A 20,194-nucleotide genomic window follows, 5' to 3' on the forward strand; every position below is an offset into this window, starting at 1 on the left:
TTTCCGGCCATAAGCTGGTTCCCTTAGTCAGGCCTTTATTCTTCAATCCACCCAGTGTGCGCCACTCAACACGTCCCAGCAATCTTTACACGTTACATATTGGGACCCATTATGTATTTTCCCCTGTCTAATAGAGTCACCTGACAACCTGTGATGTCAGAAAGGACCTGGCTGGCCTGAAGACAAAAATCACATGGTCCTGGGTGGGAGGGGAAGCGAGGCAGAGAAGACCATGGGAAGAAGCACAGGGGGATGGGTCAAATCAGCAAAGTAGCGCAGCTCAGGTAGAAGCCCAGCACGGCAGTCTACCAGGTCTGCTTGAAATAAGCAAATCTCGAGCATGCCGGTGTCCGTCCAAACCCAAAAGTGTGGCGCTTGGATGCAGCCCTAAGGTGTGCTGGAAAAAATGTACATAGCCAATAGCTGTAGCCATGTTTTCTAGACATCCAACTTCTGCAGCTACCGGTAATGAAATGTTGCATGCTCGGCTTTGGACGGACACAGCCATACTCGAGATTCTACACATTATGCTTACAAGTAATGGGAATTTTAGTTTTTCAGAATACCGCTTTAATAATATAGAATAAGTAAAAAAATTCCATTAATTTTAATAATTCCGCCTTCATACTTTGCTTCTATAGTGGGTCACACTCAATATCTCTCATCATCATAATCATCATCATCATCAATGCAACTTCATAAAAGAAATGTCCGCAGAATACTGCTGTTCACCATCCAAAACGGTGAGGCTTATTGGTCACAAATAAAGAGGTCACCCGAGAGCTCAAAAAGCCTGATGGATGAGACATATGACAGAACCCACGCAACAGAAAACGGTGGGATCGAGAACGAGAGCGGGGGGTAGTAGAGCGTGGGAAATTAGTGTGGCAAAACTATGTCACCCAACCATGAAATCAGAGAAAGTTGACGACAATCACACCAAAATGGTTGCATTGCATTCTTGCGTCGTATTGTGTTTAGTTTGTATTTTTAACTATAATAAAGCCAGGTTTACAGGATTTTATATAAAAGGAGTCTGAATCCTACAGCACTTACTGCAGAATACAATTACTCCTGTTAATAATTCATGGATTTTTGGAATCAGTTCTTGTGTTCGCTTAAGATACGATAATCTTTCAACGCTAAATGGAAAATATAAGTTGTCCGGTGTTTTACAGGCTGAAAGACGTGGAGGAGCCTGGAAGGAGTGCAGGAGCCTCAACTCTGCCACTACCAAAAATCTGTTATTGCCGAAGCCTTTCCAGCATTAGTGCCCTCTATACTGACACTCGTTCAGTGATATCGGAACATGTCAGCACTCCTGCTTTGGGAACAAATATATAAATATGTATAAAAATAAATAAATTTTTAAAGTAAGCTTTCCAAAACACTTACAGTGTGTGACCCCAGCTAACGTCTGATAGAAAGTCGGAGTGTCGCTGTCATCGGTAAGCGTTACAAAAACTCCCCCGGACAACAACCATCGGGAAAACGTAAACGCATCTTTATTTTGCAGCAGCCAATTTCGAAATTTCTCATAGTTCACCTTTTCACCCTGAAAAAAACAAACAAAAAAAAAACAACAACACACAAACAAAAGTAAGTAATTGCTAATAAACTTCTCATTCATCAACCAACACTACATTACATATTGATTTCAAATTAGCCAACAACCAAATCCGAGCAAACTATGAAAACTAGGAATACAAACATTACAATGCTGGGATGCCAACGATCTGGGGTGAAGCTCATGGGCCCTGGCGTAGCTCCTCATGCCCTTCCTTCACCTTCTTCCTTCTAAGAATCTGTAGCCAGCGGCCAGGGCAGTTAAAGGGCTATTTTGTAATATAAAACTAGTTTTCCACCTACATTACTTCCTCTTACTGGCCCAAAGCGTGATGTATATAAATTGTCACTAGAGAGGAGCGGGACTTGGTCACTCAGCATTGGAATACCGGTGGATGACTAAGTTGGATGCAACCCTAAGGAGTCCGGGAAATCATGGATACAGATATAGGCCATAGACTGTGTCCATGGTTTCCAGGACTCCCTTGGGCTGCATCCAACTTTGTCAGCCGCTGGTATCCAAACACTGAGCAGTATGACCTGAGCATGCTCGTGTCATCTCTAAGATGGATATAAGGAGACAGCATTCATGCAGAGAGTATTATACAGCATTCAGGTCTAGTTCAGTAAAGGTTTTTGTCTCCATCCTTGGTGGTCTAGAGCAGTAAAGGGGTTAAAGAAGCACTCTAGCAGCAAGTTTGAACACATACTCATTCAGACGGACGGCGTTCCCAAGGGGCTGGGTTATTTCAGTGTTCCAATGCTGTCCAGGTCCCACAAGATCAACAGAGGCCAGAAGTCAATGTCTTCTATGCATCTTTATGAGAAAGCTCAGAGATTTGTATAAGACAACAACTTCTGGACTCTGTAGACTGAGAACAGTTGGAGGACAGGTCACATAGGCACCAACAGAGCCCGATCGGTGTTGGTATATGGAAAGAACACCATGCCGTGGCACCAGCCTGGATGAGTATACATGCACGCCCATGCACGCATCCCCTGCAATCCTATAGCTAAACCCCCAAGAGCCAATATTTAAAAATTTTATTAAATTAAAAAAAAAATTACATTAAAAAAAAAAAAAAAAAAAAACATTTAGACAAATATAAAAAGTTTATCTGTTAAAAATTAAAGAGAATCACAAGAGAAAGCAGGATGCTATGGAAAGATACCTCAACAAAGCATTTTTTCAGGGACAGCGGAACTTCTCCATCCACGACAGAGAGCATACTCTCCATGTCCTCTCGGACAACACAGCTACCAGACTCATTGGAGAAGAGGCTAAAGATATCTGAGGGGGAAAAAAATACAGTAATAAGAAGGATGTACACCCCCATCTCCACCCTGAAAAAAACATGATTACCGGGGATGTGATGTGCACCCAGAAGAAGTGACATATATATATATATATATATATATATATATATATATATGATATTGTCACCCCCTTAGGCTAGGTTCACACAGCGTTTTTGAAATCCGTTTAACATGTACGTCTTACGGCAAAAAACGGATGCCATTGTGTCTCATTCGTTTAGATCCGTTTTTTCATTGACTTCCAGTATAAAAAATAAAATAAAAAATGGATTGAAACTGTTGCGTTTTTTTTAACGGACACAAAAGTGGTGTTGACTACGTTTTTTCTATGCGTTAAAAGTAACCAATTAAAAACGGATACGTTGAACGGATTGCAAAAATGCAGTATGAACCCAGCCTTAGTCTCGCTTCATTTCATCGGTGGACAGTGTTACCTGGGCGAGGTTTCACAGCAGTTACGCGCCATCTTTGGCTCAGTAGAGGGGGTCCAACTGCCATGAAGCCCCGCCCAGGAGACACTGTCCACCAATAAAATTAAGTGATTTTAGAGCAGAAAGACAACATATTTTATACGGGAAAATATTGAATATGCAGAATAGTTTCCTTGTGAACATGTCATCCATCCTCTGACATAACGCCATGATTTTTCCTTCTCGGCGCTGCAATGTCAATGTTTAAGGCAGAAGGAAACATGGCGCGGTATTTGCAGGTACACAGCAGCTCATCAGTCAGGATACTAATGGCTCTAGGACAATGAGAGCGAAGGAAACTGCAGACCTGCACGGGGAGTGACAATCTGCAGCAGGAAAACAAACCGACTAGGAAGCTAAACATTTGCTATGTAAAACCCATACGTGAATGCTACGTCTCTGGGTACGAGTCTACATCACTAAAAGCCTGTAAGGAATAGTAAGAGGGACACTTACACTTCGCCTTCTCTTCATCTCGACCTCTTGTCAGAAGAACAAGTCCCACTATCAGGTTATTGAAGTGTAAGCCTTTAGAGGTTCCGCCAAAAGAGCAGTAAATGACCTAAGAAAAACACAAGGAGAAAAACTTTTAAAAACCAGACAAAAAAAAAAAAAAAAAAAAAAAAAAGAAAAAACAGTGCACCATGCTTCATTGTCATGTCCCTGTATCCTCAGACTTAGGTACTCAACGGCCGAATCATCCGGCTTGTCCTGACATATTACAGTCAGTCTCATTACTAAACCAAGATTTCATGGGAAATAAAATAAAAAAATAATCAGACCACAAATAGCGCTGATAAATTTTTTTACTGGTTTCTTCTGTTTATGGTCTGTTTTTGAAAAATATATAAACAAAAAAACTGAATATATTTTTTTTGGACCAAGACCATGCTCTCTAATCTGTTGCGTGATATATATAATCTGAGGGATATATATCTCTATGGAAAAAGATTCAGTATAACTTGTTGATTGAAATTCCTGCTCATTCTGTGTTAAGGAGTCCAGTGGGCGGAGTCACTCAATGGACTGGACTCTTCAGCATAGAAACCTTTGAGATTTTAATTAATAAAATTACAAGTTATACTGAATATTTTCCCAAAAAGATATATATCAGTTTGCTCATGTCTTTCTGCTCTATAACATGATGGCGATAGATTAGGTAGTATTAACATGGTGATGGGTTCTCTTAAAACAAATAAAATGTAAACTCCAAGTTGAAGAAATAAAGGTGTGCTGTATGCTCTATTCTTGCAGTCTAGAAAGTGTTCTTGTCATCAAAAATACTAAAACTCTAAACAGATTCAAAAGAAGTCAAAAAGTGTCCAATTTGAGAGAAGATCCAGCCTAGTGGCTCTGTTATTAACACAGAGTACAAGGGGGAAAAAAAATTCAAAAATTGTGTATTATTGGAATACCCCTTTAAACTTTGTTTTGTGTCATATATTTGATTTGCATATTTGTTAAGTAAGCAAAAAAAAAAAAATCTAGGTAAAAATTCCCCAAGTCTCGCAATTCCATTTTTTTTTTTTTTTTGCCAGGGACAAGTAAAATTATTCTCTAAAAGCTGGCAAATATTACTCCCTGGCATGAGATCTCCTGGAAGCCTACTTAATATATAAAATGAATTCGTGCTTTTGTCCTCTGCGGTTATACTGAGTTAATATTTCTATGCATGTCGCCAGTGGTTTAATGAGAATCAGCTCCGCATGAATAATTAACGGGAATTGAGTTTATTGGACAGGTAATAAGGTCACCGGGTCACAGCAAATCAATCGGCTGAAAAACGGCATGCTAAATAATGGCTCCTGTCCATGTGATGGCGACGAAAGATTCTTACTACTATCACAATCCAAAAGAGTGCCCTGAAAAGAAGGGGGCAAGCAAATCTAAGAAAAACAAGCAGCTAAAATAAATTTATTGGAAATTGTATGCAATATCTCAAAAATATTTTGTCCATTTTTCCTGATTATACAGCATGCGATGGTATACATAAATATACAGGTTCTACTAGAAATATATATAGAATATATAAGCAGTATATCATAGCTCATTGTTTTATGGGGAAAAAAAATAATAAAAAATACATCTATACATAAAGTAAATGTCTGTTTACAACGCCTCAATCGGTTGATCCCAAATTAGTCCAGCAATGGGAAATCCTAATAAAAACTTGTCTTTTATTCCAGTTTGTTATAACGGCACAATCCATTTCCAGGTACAAAACACCATAGTCATAGTTTTTCCGAAACCCTTAGTCATAGCATAAAAAAAATCTAAGATAAGCAGATTTAGGGTATTTGGATGTTCCAAGTACATTCCAGATTTCCAGATTTAAACAGTTTCAGTGCTTCTTGTATCCTAAAGAATGAGGTCGGGAACTCCGTTCCATAGCACATTGGTAATTATTAACTGTGCATGGAACGTATGAATACCAGATCACTTATAGCCAATGGAAATGTAGAAAACGCCAAAAATCCAAAAGAACAAGAACATTAAAATATAACTAGACTTGCATTTCCAGGGAAATACATAGGGCCACAGTTATCATCCGGCGAACGATTGATTTTCGGCGGAAAGTGCCGATTTGCGTATTTTTTTATACGCAAATGGCCGATCTGCGAATAAAATATTCGCAAATCGGCACTTTTCGCCGAGTACGCCAGGGGGGCGGAAAGGGGGCGTGTAGTGGGCGGAACGGAGGGCGCAGACTCAGAGTCCGCGCGATTTACCATCCGTTCCGCCCAAATGTACGCCGAAAACCTACTCCAGTGCTCAGCTGGCGTAGGTTTTCGGCTGTGCGCACGGGATTTATGTAGAGGCAGTCCGCCTCTACATAAATCCCCGTAGCGCCGGAGCTGCGGGGGCATTTATAAGTCCGGCGTAAAAAATGCCGCACTTAATAAATGCCCCTCATAGTGCTTTGAAAAGAGCGCCCCTTTAACAGTGACTTCCCTTTGAAAGAAACTTTAACCCTGGGTGCAATCCCTTTAAAAGGGACTTGGGTCCCGTCCCTTTAAGAGCGACTTGGCTCTTAAAAAAGGGACCCAGGTCGCTCTTAAAAAAGGGACCCAGGTCGCTCTTAAAAAAGGGACCCAGGTCGCTCTTAAAAAAGGGACCCAGGTCGCTCTTAAAAAAGGGACCCAGGTCGCTCTTAAAAAAGGGACCCAGGTCGCTCTTAAAAAAGGGACCCAGGTCGCTCTTAAAAAAGGGACCCAGGTCGCTCTTAAAAAAGGGACCCAGGTCGCTCTTAAAAAGGGACCCAGGTCGCTCTTAAAAAGGGACCCAGGTCGCTCTAGCGACATGGGTCTCTTTAAGAGCGACATGGGTTCTATACCTTTTGGAGCAACTTGGGTCCCTTTAAGAGCAACATGCGTCCTGTCCCTTTAAGAGCGACTTGGATCCCTTTAAGAGCGACGTGGGACCCTTTAAGAGCGACTTGGGTCCCATTCCTTTAAGAGCGACTTGGGTCCCATCCCTTTAAGAGCGACTTGGGTCCCATCCCTTTATGAGCGACTTGGGTCCCATCCCTTTATGAGCGACTTGGGTCCCATCCCTTTATGAGCGACTTGGGTCCCATCCCTTTAAGAGCGACTTGGGTCCCATCCCTTTAAGAGCGACTTGGGTCCCATCCCTTTAAGAGCAACATGGCACCCGTCCCTTTAAGAGCGACTTGCGTCCCTTTAAGGGCGACATGGGTACTTATAATGGTAAAGATCATTGCTCGGTTACCGTGACAATCTTACTCATGTCAGTGAGACAAAATGGTTAAGGACCTTCCATATATTACATCTTCTATTGGCCAATAGTGGACATGTGACTGTGGATGTTGTGATACATTGCCTGACAAGACCTTAGAGTTCCTATTGGCTGCTATAATTCAGCTATTTGCATATGCGCTGTGATTGGCTGTTAGCGGTTAGAGCGTGGCCATTATTTTCTATGGAAAATTCGGGGTCTTTAAACGTAAATTTCTTAAAAATGACAAATCCGATCGAAACGAAAAATAGCACACCTCACACCGCCGAGGGCTTTGAAACGCAGTTTGAACGGAGTCTGTGCGCAAGGCGGTTCGGGCTGAATTACGCGCAGAAAAATGGCTGGAAGAAGAAACAGAAGACGACTACGGATTACAATATAGGGATTTTCAAGCACTATAACAAGGATGCAAGACATAAGAACACAGACATACAGTATAACAAGGGTACAAGATAAGGAATACATCACAATTAGTGTTGAGCGAATTTGCTTGTTCAGGTTCCACAACGTTCTCAGAACCCAAATACTCCACATCTAACTCCTGGCGGCTGGTGAAGTTAGATGCCACCCTAGGGCTGCCACGGAAACACAGATGCAGCCTATGGATTCCATTTCTTCCAGGACATTAACATTCTTTGTGTAGTTTGATAAGTTTATCTGAATCCCCTACTCGAGGTCTCGTTGTGCCCTTGTGGCAGACCTTCCATCCCTTAGATTTTAGGCCTACACATCTGGTTGGAACCTGTGGGCTCCTTTGTTCTGATCGTTGTTTACAGCCACGGGTTTGAAGGCATCTTGTGATTTGCACAGATTGAATATTGATAGACTCCATAATCTAAGAATGAGGAGTCTCTGAATCATCAGTAAAATATTCAGTGGAAAATGCGTCTTGGGTCTCATTCACATCTAATAAGCGAACCTTGCGCCCTTTACATCGTTTCTTGCAGCAACGTTTGTTGTCAGAATCTTTACCTAGGATGGATTAAGGAGATTCATCAGATGTTCCATGAGTGGACTTGTTCCATGTATAAACCTTTGATAATTAAGGTGGTTTGGGGGAACTTCTTGAGTTCATTATCACAATGTAATTTTCCAAAAACTCCACTTTATTTTTAATAGCAGCTTGCAGATCCTCGAAATCCCCATAATGTTCATGTGCAGCGATTGTTGTCTGTGTTGCCTTGATCTCCACTCGTAATCATTCCAAAAAACCTGTAATTGTACTGACGTGAATTAATAAGAATTTCATCACCAGGGGTTAATGAAAAGCCCAAAAACGTCTATGGATTAGGCAGTTTTAATGAGGTAGAATAGAAGTTTTATTGAGAACTCTGATAGCCGGACATGGAATCTTTACGGGTCCGGGCACAGGTGTTTCCCAGCTACATTGATGGCAGCAAGCGGTTTGACCCTATATTTATTATTCTGGCCCATACACTGGAAGACGAGGACAAGTTACTCTTAGTATATAGCCTAGGGTGCCCTGATGGCAACCCTTTTCACTGTTTTTTTTAATACACCCTTCTGTCCCCAAGATATATGTGGGTTGATGGGAGTGACATAATAATAATAATGGACGTGAATATCAGGGGATGGGCGTGACTATACAGTCAGGGGCGTGAATATCAGGGGATGGGCGTGACTATACAGTCAGGGGTGTGAATATCAGGAGATGGGCGTGACTATACAGTCAGGGGCGTGAATATCAGGGCATGGGCGTGACTATACAGTCAGGGGTGTGAATATCAGGGGATGGGCGTGACTATACAGTCAGGGGTGTGAATATCAGGGGATGGGCGTGACTATACAGTCAGGGGTGTGAATATCAGGGGATGGGCGTGACTATACAGTCAGGGGTGTGAATATCAGGGGATGGGCGTGACTATACAGTCAGGGGTGTGAATATCAGGGGATGGGCGTGACTATACAGTCAGGGGTGTGAATATCAGGGGATGGGCGTGACTATACAGTCAGGGGTGTGAATATCAGGGGATGGGCGTGACTATACAGTCAGGGGTGTGAATATCAGGGGATGGGCGTGACTATACAGTCAGGGGTGTGAATATCAGGGGATGGGCGTGACTATACAGTCAGAGGCGAGACTACACAGTCAGGGGCGTAAGTATTTTATATTTAGCGGACAAATGCCTAACACACACCCCTTTGACTGTATAATCGCACCATCACCTGATATTCACTCCCATTATAAAAAGTTCAGGCCCATCTGTCTTAACCGATTTGTCCCACATGTCTGGGAAACAGAAGGATGTATTAAGAAATCTGCAACCTATTCCCTCCTGGACCACTTTTAATTTTTGTACTGTTATTTTGTCCTCTTCGTTTTAACGCCATAGCACTTTTTTTTCTTTAAATAAATAAAAATCTATTCCCATAATCAAAAGTTTTAATAACCTCCCAGTTCCCTAACTAAATAATAATAAAAAAAAAACACATTTGCTATTGCTGCGTGCGGAATCACTCGCACTATTACATTATTAAATTGGAATAAAAAGATCATGGTGCAAAAAATAGCCCATAGAAGTGTTAGAAGGATGGTAAGAGAGAAATTTTAATTCTTTAAAAAAAAAAATCTTAAAAAAAAAAATTAAATAAAAGTTACTTAAGTTGCCTATTGTAATTGTACTGACTCAAGGAACATAGATAACATGGATAAAGATGTACAGAATAAAAAACTATATACATTGCTGTAAGAGTCCTCCAACCGGTATTCCCACAACGCCCTCACCTGACATGTCTCGAGCTGCTTGCTCCATTCCCTGACCTCTCGGATCTTGGCCTGTATGGGCAGGGCTCCCTCATAACCCTTGTTTCATCTGGCTCTACCACACTGTGTATTGTAATTGTTAGAGGGTCTTACCCTGGTACTGTAATTGTTAGAGGGTCTTACCCTGATACTGTAATTGTTAGAGGGTCTTACCCTGATATTGTAAGAGCTATATCCGACCATTGCATAGAGATACACAGATACACCCACACCCCCCACACAGTATATATTCAGCCTATTCGGTTTTACTTCTTGTCTGTTCCTGATTTTTTAACAGTCCTCGATCTGTCAGACGACACAGGGACAGCAGTGTGATTCACCGCTACTTTTTCGGAATCGTTCTCTGTCCTTAAAATATCGGCTTGCTAATAGAAGACTTTATTAACAATATAAACACATGAGATGTATGATGTTGTCCGTTCCCCCCCCCACCCCCCCGGCTTCCCGCAGGCGATCTGCAGGAGGTTAGGATGAAGGTGAGAGTTTTAGGATCCGGTTATATTTAGCTGCAGAATTTTGTCAGCTAAGCAGCTGCGAAAAAAAAGTGAAAAAAAAAGCATAACGTGCTGACAAAATATATGGCAACGTCTACCGCAAGGTACTTGTAAACCTCCCCGACCGCATTTCCCCAAATGTCAGGAAACTAAACCGAAACTTTGTTTTAATTGTGAAATTATGGAGACAATAAAACTGAGAGTATATATTTATGCCAAACAGTAAAAGTAATAGGACTAGGCTCGTCATCCCCCACCTCCTGCCCAGACAGACATAGACCTACCTGTAGAGAGTCCGTCCAGCTCCAGGACTAGCAATCAGCAATGGACTCTGTGTGACCCAACAATAACTTTCTCTTGTATATGATGAGGTATATCACCATGACGGAGCCAATCACAATGCTGTTCCACTATAACATTTGTATTACAGCACACACGGCCATGTTGTGCAATATGGCTGCGGTGCCACAGATGGACCCACACATTACAAATCACAAATGTGAAATGCATTGTATTGGTGATCAATATACTGTGGCTATTCTATACAGATTAGGCCCCATGTAATATCTATCTTGTGCTTGTGGCTTCCATTTATTACTGCAGGGAGAACATTCTGTCATGTCGGTCGGCAATGGCACCCTGCGGACTTTGGGGGGGATTTGCGGATCTGGGTAATTCCACACAAAAAGGCTCATTTTTATGGAGACACTATATTCTGTGTCATATTGTTATTAAAAGGGGGTCATCCATTTTTATTCATTGCTGCCCTGTTGGTTAAAATAATTAACATGTGATGCTTACCTCTCTGCGCTCCCCTGCTGCCTGCTGACTGTGGTCCTGCTTCTTTGAAGACAAATTGGTCTTAGGAGTGACAGCCCACTCAGTCACTCTTCAGCCGTGGTGCTGTCCTGTCTCAGTCAGTGATAGGAGTGACAGCCCGCTCAGCCAAAGACCAATTAGTCTCAGAAGAAGCAGGGCTGCAGTGGGGGACCGCAGAAAGGCCACAACAGGACACTGGGGGAGCGCAGAGAGGTAAGCGCACGCAGCAAGGAGCACTGCCGCAGCAGGTATGTTTTCCCCCCCCCTCCTTTTTTATGGCCAGAAAAAACCCATCAGGGAGACTTCAGGGAACAATGTTTCCTGGCTGGAATAACAGACGCAGACATGTGAAAGGGGCAAGCTGGACACTTTAGTTAGATTTCCATCGATCAGACGCTGACGACCCCCAATACTAAAGTCCAGATAAAGTTTCTAAAAAGGGTTAACAATTTACTACCGTAGATACTGGGCGTGGCAGTTTTTTATTCGTGTTTTTTTCCTCATTTAGGCAATGTTCCCATCACGCTGGGGTGCCGGGAAAAGTCACATGGTTAAAATAAAAAATAACCTCGCCACTGAGCAAGGGGGAACACTTTAGATTTCCTAATCAGAAACCAGGATTGGGGCAGCGACTTAAGGCCGCATTCACACATTGCAGTTTTTGTGCGACTGTGATTTGTGCAATCGAGATAAAATAGAGGAGAACGTACAAGAATGTAACTATAAAAAGGCAATGTGGCAGAACACAGCAACTATTAACGTCTCGGGAAACGGGGAGACGTTACTTTACAAGGTAATCATGACAACAATATTAACAAGACGAAAATTAAGAAATTCATTTGTAACAATCAATCCCACCGCTTTTCTCTTTCAGCCAACAGCGCGCGGTAACTGTCTGACAAAACTTGCATTTAATGCGCTCAGGAGATAAATGCATTTAATTACAGCATCTATAGGAACATAAAGAGCGGCGGCCGGGCTCCACAGGGGACGCTTTCTTATTTCAGCAATATCGCAGATAATTTGTGCCAAAGAAAGAAATAACTCCAGGGAAAATATTCAAAATTGTCGCCCTGTGCGAGAAGCTGAAAAGAGCAGATAGAATGGTAACAGAGAGCCTGGCCCGGGACGCTGGGAACACAACAAGCTGCTGCGCCGAGTTCACAACCATCAACAGCTGCTTCTATGGGCCAATTTCTCACCACAATCAAAACTTTTCAGGTGAGAATAAGCAAAACACATCAGTAATGGGCACTAAAAGAGTGGTGGAGACTGGTGAATCCTCTGCAATAAATATTCCTCAGCCATGTATTTAGAATATTATACATCAATGTATTGTGAATAAGGAGAAAGCTATTTGGCAGCAGCTTACCTCCCCAAGAACAAAATGATTAAGCAGTTAATATTCTAGATAACTGGCGGCATCTGCTATGTGAGGAGAGTCACAGGTCGTAGTAAACCACATTAAATGGCTGGGCAAGCCTGCCAAATGAGTGGGTTTGGCTGACCTTACTCTAATGTGTATAGCCAGCTGTATACTCCAGTCTTATTCTTAAACAATGTGGTTTACAGCGAGCTGTCGATAAGCTACAGGAGAATGATACTGGATAAGGAGAAAAGGCAAAGGACTTATTCACGCGTACCATGAAATTGTCCGTGGTCGCGGATCTGCAACCATGGACAATTTTAGGGCCCACTGAAGTGAATGTGGATATTCACATGACCCGTGCTGAGCGGTGGTGGGGGCTTCGGCTAGGGGATCCGTGCCGCAATCCGGGTCGGGTGAATGAGTCTTAAATGTTCAGTTTTTTTGTTCGTTTTTTTAAAGTCAGCGCTTGGTCTCAGATTGACATCTACAAACCTAAGTCAGCCTTAAATCAATGTATAATTGGTAAAAAAAAAAAACAAAAAAAAAAAAAAAACAACACTATACTTACTTACCCCCCCCCCCACTTCCCCCATAACATGAATCTCTCATTTATCTCCTTCTATCCCGCAATGTTCTAATCTTTTTCCTGCTTAACCAACAGTAACCGAGACAGAACACCACTGCAACTAGTGATTGGCTGAGCTCTACAAGCTCTCATCTCAAAAGCAGAAAGACAACAGGATCATCAGGAGCAGGAGGGATCTAATCGGAGCTGCAGGGGACCAGTGGTAGGTAAGTACAAAATTTTTTTTTTTTATGTGCAGCCCTTAGCACTTTTTAAAACCCCGGACTACTCAGGTTAGTAGAAACAGACAACAACATGTTCTAACTTCACAGTGGCACAATAATAAGTAAGACAGTCTGTAAGTACTGAACAGATGGGATATGTAAAGGAGAAAATGGGAAGTTGAATGCAGCCCTATGCAGTCCTGGATACATCCTATACTCTATGGCCGTATCCATGTTTTCAAGGCAGCCTTAGGGCTGCATTCAACTTCTTCAGCCACTTGTAATCAAATACCGAACGACTGGAGTAGAGTATGCATTCATCTATAGAAAAGACTAGTCTTACCTCTGCGACTTTTGGAGGAACTCCATCTCCTAACACCTCCCTGATGAAGCACTGTTGGCTCATGTAATAAGAAGGACCGCCACACGTTCGTTTGAAAGCATCTCTCAGCCTCTTTAGTTCCACATCCGTCACTATAATAAAGAAGACATAAAATATAATGTTATAAAATCACAGTAAACACCATAAATTCACAATTAAGTGAATAAATAACATTCCAGCTCAGTGTTTGATGACGCTATAATAAGCTATTTCTGCCCTAATTCCATTGCTGCATTTAAAAATAAAATAGGAATAATAATGTTTTTTTGGTTCAGTGTAAAAATAAAAAATGAAAAGAAGCGTAAATTCAGCCAAAAACAATCAGACTGTTTCTCTGGCAAAATGACGGGGTGCCAGGTCCAGGAGAAGACAACAGATTCTAGCCTGGCCAAATAATAAGCAGCTTGCTAAGAGCAGCAAATCATCTATCATCTCCTATAGGTGATAAACATACCGGGCCACATGCACAGCCGTACGGCAGGAACTCTAGACTTGTTGCATAGAGGGCGGAGGACCCCTGTCCTACACTAAGGCCTTATTCACACGTTCCGCAAATTTCTCTAATTGCTGATTTGCAATTTCTGACAAATTTGGGGCCCAACAATTTCTATTGAGCCGTTTACACTGTCAGTAATTTTATAGATCCGCAATCCATTAAGTCTATCGGAGCGTCCATAATTTGTGGAGGTTACTGCCGTAACATCTAACATACGCAAAAATTACAGATCCGCACCATTTTAACCCTTTTTTTTTCCAAGATTGTGGCCGATGCCTGTGGCCATAACATACAATCCTGAAACATGTAAATGAGGTCTAAGCTGGATAAAAGCAGACCGGACAGGAAGCCATTGGATGAAGAGTATCATAATGGTGCACTTCATGAATGCCATACCTTAAACCAATACTTTGCATAAAGAAGAACACCACCTTGTATAAATCTGACCCATTTTACAGCTCCTTAGGGTCCTTTTACATGGACAGATAACACATGTTGTTCTGATCGGATGCCGATCTGACCGAGTTTAAAGTGAATGTACCACTAAATCTAACGAAAATTTTTGGTTCCATCACTTATTGATTCCACTGGGTCTTGCTGCTGAGACCTGCTGGGATCAGGAGATACAGTCAGGGAGAGAGCAAGACAGCAGCATGATCCACTTCCCGGGCGCCTGACTGACCGTCTAGGCAGTCTCAGAGTAGGAAGTGGATGGCACAGCTGCCGCTGTCTCTCTCCAGCAGTATCTCCGAATCCCAACAGGTCTCAGCAGTAAGACTCAGTGGGATCATTACTAGAGATGAGCGACCCTCGAGCATGCTGGACTCCATCTGAACCGGAGCGTTTGGCATTTGGTTAGTGGCAGCTGCTAAGGTTGGATAAAGCTCTAAGGTTGTCTGGAAAACATGGATACGGCCAATGACTATACCCATGATTTCCACATAGCCTTAGGGCATTATCCAACTTCAGCAGCCACTGCTAATCACATGCCGAATGTTCGGGGTCGGATGGGCTTCAGCTGCTCCAGGTTCGCTCATCTCTAATCATTACCTTTATTTATTAGTTCTTATTACAGTGACAGGTACTCTGTAAAATAAAAGCAATGTACAATAGGACATTTAATCCCAAATCATCTCTTATCTAATCTATCAATCCTACGCTGTTTGCGCAAATGAGAAGATAAAGCCCACTGGATGTTCCCCTAGATTCCCAGCAATGCCCACTAAGCAGAGTAGGTGTTTACAGGCAGGAACAGGCACATCAGTCAGGAAAGAAGGTTCCAAATAGAGATGAGCAAATCTACAGGATAAACCAAGGACGTTGTTAGCTCGTCAATCTGTTTATCAGCCGGCTGCTTCTGAAATCCATGCCGCTCCTTCACGGGTGCCTGGAAAAGCTGGAACCAGACCTGGGAAACTTCTCCCAGGATTGGATCCAGCTTTTCCAGGCCCCTGGGGTGGAGCTGTTTATATATATATATATATATATATATATATACTTTATATCTCAGCGTGGGAGCAACAGACTGAAATAAGAGTTCTCTCTCCTGATCCAGGGTAAGACGCCCTGTTGTACAACGTCTTTATTTTTGTCATCAGAAATCTGCTGACAGGTCCCCTTTAAATGTAGCAGAGAAGGAAAAGCTGAATGGATGTTTATAAACCCAACACTTCAGCACAGCCGAGATCTCCACTCACGTTTATAATAATCTTGCAGGTGAGCTGTAGGCAGGAAGGCGGAGGCTTACTGACCGTCATCTATGCCTCCATATTCTGAGAACCTCCATTCATGTAACCAGTGTCCAATACTTCACAACGCTCATTAAAAATTACTGTAATCTTCATTATGTGATGTTGGGAGAAAACATGAGTTGGCATTTGCTGAGCAGATGAATGGAGCCATTGTTCTCGGTTACATATATCGGCCGTGCCGCAGCCTCAGTCCCTGCACTACAGTACACTATAGTGGGTAATACTCCCAGATAGCTGCTGGTGTAATGTTATACAGAAATTATATATTATATGGAGTCAGGATTCTCACTGAATAGATGGGTCAGGGGGTTTAGCGCTGTGCCCGATCCCCTCGGAGTCTCCACAATCTACAAATCTCAAGCGATTTCCGGTTCCACTTTGGGAGTTTTTATTTTAGGTTTCTTGAAAACCAAACAAGAGACTATTCCAACGTTATTACCGCAGATGAGTGTGCGGAACGCGATAGGCCTGGGAGGCCCGTCAGCACTGTACTATAGTCATCTACAGTCACACCTACAGGACTTGGCTCTTAAAAGGTGTATTTCCATTTCCATACACCTGCATCCATACTTTTTGCTGATCCGCAAAAATGAAAACGTGAGGAAACTTATAATTACAATTACAAATCTACAGAACTTTCTGAAACCAGTTAATTTGAAAGAAAGTTTTTCGCCGGAGTTCCCCTTTAATGTAATGAAAAAAGAAAAGAAAAATAAGCCAAACCTGTTCTATAAGACCCTATAGGCAGAGATGATGGACTTGTTCCTGCAGTGTAAACAGATGGACTTGCAGGACCTGAAAATCACACATCATTCCACATTTTGAAGTGTTTTATATACTAACATGTTATCCCCACCTTGTGTTTCCAGACAAACAACTGATGTGACATCAACAGAACAACAAGGAAAGAGAGAAAACCTGGTGAATCTGTTCTGCACAGGCCTACAGGGGTAACACCTCGTCCCCATGTACAGGCCTACAGGGGTGACACCTCGCCCCCATGTCCAGGCCTACAGGGGTGACACCTCGTCCCCATGTACAGGCCTACAGGGGTGACACCTCGTCCCCATGTACAGGCCTACAGGGGTGACACCTCGTCCCCATGTACAGGCCTACAGGGGTGACACCTCGCCCCCATGTCCAGGCCTACAGGGGTGACACCTCGCCCCCATGTACAGGCCTACAGGGGTGACACCTCGTCCCCATGTACAGGCCTACAGGGGTGACACCTCGTCCCCATGTACAGGCCTACAGGGGTGACACCTCGTCCCCATGTACAGGCCTACAGGGGTAACACCTCGTCCCCATGTACAGGCCTACAGGGGTAACACCTCGTCCCCATGTACAGGCCTACAGGGGTAACACCTCGTCCCCATGTACAGGCCTACAGGGGTAACACCTCGTCCCCTGTACAGTACAGGGGTAACACCTCGTCCCCATGTACAGGCCTACAGGGGTAACACCTCGTCCCCATGTACAGTACAGGGGTAACACCTCGTCCCCATGTACAGACCTACAGGGGTAACACCTCGTCCCCATGTACGTACAGTACAGGGGTAACACCTCGTCCCCATGTACGTACAGTACAGGGGTAACACCTCGTCCCCATGTACAGTACAGGGGTAACACCTCGTCCCCATGTACAGGCCTACAGGGGTAACACCTCGTCCCCATGTACAGTACAGGGGTAACACCTCGTCCCCATGTACAGGCCTACAGGGGTGACACCTCGTCCCCATGTACAGGCCTACAGGGGTGACACCTCGTCCCCATGTACAGGCCTACAGGGGTAACACCTCGTCCCCATGTACAGGCCTACAGGGGTAACACCTCGTCCCCATGTACGTACAGTACAGGGGTAACACCTCGTCCCCATGTACGTACAGTACAGGGGTAACACCTCGTCCCCATGTACAGTACAGGGGTAACACCTCGTCCCCATGTACAGGCCTACAGGGGTAACACCTCGTCCCCATGTACAGGCCTACAGGGGTAACACCTCGTCCCCATGTACAGTACAGGGGTAACACCTCGTCCCCATGTACAGACCTACAGGGGTAACACCTCGTCCCCATGTACGTACAGTACAGGGGTAACACCTCGTCCCCATGTACAGACCTACAGGGGTAACACCTCGTCCCCATGTACAGACTAGGGCTGGGCGATTAATCGAATTAATTTAATCATTTCGGGCTGCGGTGCCGGGGAGGAGCTGAGAGAAGGGGGGTTGCGGTGCAGGCCGGCGGGAGAGCCGTAGAGGGGCGGTGTGGGTGAGCGGGGAGAAGATGCTGGGTGGCCAGGCTGGAGAGGGGCGGTGCAGTGCCGGCGGCCTCCAGCCACTGACAGCGCCGCCGCTGACCTGCCCCCGCCCCTTCCACTGAGCGTCCCACTCCCCTCCCGGCCAGATATGGAGGTCCCGGGTCTGTGGAGGAGGAGGCCGCAGGGACTACAGTAGGTGGTGATCGCGGCGCTGCTCGTCCTGGAGCTATACAGCGGGAACGGGGGGCTCGCTGCAGACCCCCGTTCCCGCTGTATAGCTCCGTGACCCGCAGCTATGCGATCACCACCTACTGTAGTCCCTGCGGCCTCCTCCTCCACAGACCCGGGACCTCCATATCTGGCCGGGAGGGGAGCGTGTGTGTGGAGGTGAGAGGAGGAGGAGATGTATGTGCCCTCCTGCTCCAATCACCTCCAGAAGCACCAGTCACCCCCCAGTCCCCTCAGTGTCCCCCCAATCCCCTCATTGTTCCCTCAGTGTCCCCCCCCCAGTCCCCTTCAGTTTCCCCCCCCAGTCCCCTTCAGTGTCCCCCCCCCCGTCCCCTTCAGTGTGTCAACCCCCAGTCCCCTTCAGTGTCCCCCCCAGTCCCCTTCAGTGTGTCCCCCCCAGTCCCCTCATTGTTCCCTCAGTGTCCCCCCCAGTCCCCTCAGTGTCCCCCCCAGTCCCCTCAGTGTCCCCCCAGTGTCCCCTTTAGTGTCCCCCATTGTCCCTCCAGTCCCCTCAGTGTCCCCCCAGTCCCCTTTAGTGTCCCCCATTGTCCCTCCAGTCCCCCAGTGTCCCCCCAGTCCCCTTTAGTGTCCCCCATTGTCCCTCCAGTCCCCCAGTGTCACCCCAGTCCCCTTTAGTGTCACCCCAGTCCCCTTTAGTGTCACCCCAGTCCCCTTTAGTGTCACCCCAGTCCCCTTTAGTGTCACCCCAGTCCCCTTTAGTGTCACCCCAGTCCCCTTTAGTGTCACCCCAGTCCCCTTTAGTGTCCCCCAGTGTCACCCCAGTCCCCTTTAGTGTCACCCTAGTCCCCTTTAGTGTCACCCCAGTCCCCTTTAGTGTCACCCCAGTCCCCTTTAGTGTCACCCAGTGTCACCCCAGTCCCCTTTAGTGTCCCCCATTGTCCCTCCAGTCCCCCAGGGTCACCCCAGTCCCCTTTAGTGTCCCCCAGTGTCACCCCAGTCCCCTTTAGTGTCCCCCAGTCCCCTTTAGTGTCCCCCAGTCCCCTTTAGTGTCACCCCAGTCCCCTTTAGTGTCACCCCAGTCCCCTTTAGTGTCACCCCAGTCCCCCCTCATCTATACCTGTACTACTACACCCCTTATCCACTATACCTCCACTCCTACACCCCCTATCCACTATACCTCCACTACTACACCCTACGTAGATGGAGGCACAAACATGATTTCCTATACTATATGGGGCCTCTGTTACACTGGAAATCAATACAGTTGTTGTCTAAAATATTAAAATAGTATCTGATGCTGCAGGGAGAAAATGTTCTGTTTATTTAGCAAAAAAGGAAAAAAAAAAAAAAAAAAAAAAAAAAATCGAGATTTAAATCGAGAATCGTCAAAAAATTTAAAAAAAAAGAAAAAAAAAAAAAATCGAGATTTTATTTTTTGCCCATATCGCCCAGCCCTAGTACAGGCCTACAGGGGTGACACCTCGTCCCCATGTACAGGCCTACAGGGGTGACACCTCGTCCCCATGTACAGGCCTACAGGGGTGACACCTCGTCCCCATGTACAGGCCTACAGGGGTGACACCTCGTCCCCATGTACAGGCCTACAGGGGTGACACCTCGTCCCCATGTACAGGCCTACAGGGGTGACACCTCGTCCCCATGTACAGGCCTACAGGGGTGACACCTCGTCCCCATGTACAGGCCTACAGGGGTGACACCTCGTCCCCATGTACAGGCCTACAGGGGTGACAC

The 20,194-nt window shown here is 44.8% G+C and overlaps 1 protein-coding gene across 2 annotated transcripts in view; it reads right to left on the reverse strand.

The window, feature by feature from the left end:
• The window catches only part of USP32 (ubiquitin specific peptidase 32), a 113,655-nt gene that overhangs the window by 69,731 nt on the left and 23,730 nt on the right, over positions 1-20,194 (reverse strand). For both annotated transcript variants that reach the window (XM_069971776.1, XM_069971775.1), the window contains exons 2-5: positions 13,709-13,839; positions 3,810-3,915; positions 2,739-2,857; positions 1,396-1,555 (exon numbers count right to left, since the gene is read on the reverse strand). In XM_069971776.1, the coding sequence (XP_069827877.1) occupies positions 1,396-1,555; positions 2,739-2,857; positions 3,810-3,915; positions 13,709-13,839 (516 nt within the window). The remainder of the gene's footprint in view (positions 1-1,395; positions 1,556-2,738; positions 2,858-3,809; positions 3,916-13,708; positions 13,840-20,194) is intronic.

The sequence above is a fragment of the Dendropsophus ebraccatus genome, chromosome 5 (assembly GCF_027789765.1).
Source record: "Dendropsophus ebraccatus isolate aDenEbr1 chromosome 5, aDenEbr1.pat, whole genome shotgun sequence".
Lineage (NCBI taxonomy): Eukaryota > Metazoa > Chordata > Amphibia > Anura > Hylidae > Dendropsophus > Dendropsophus ebraccatus.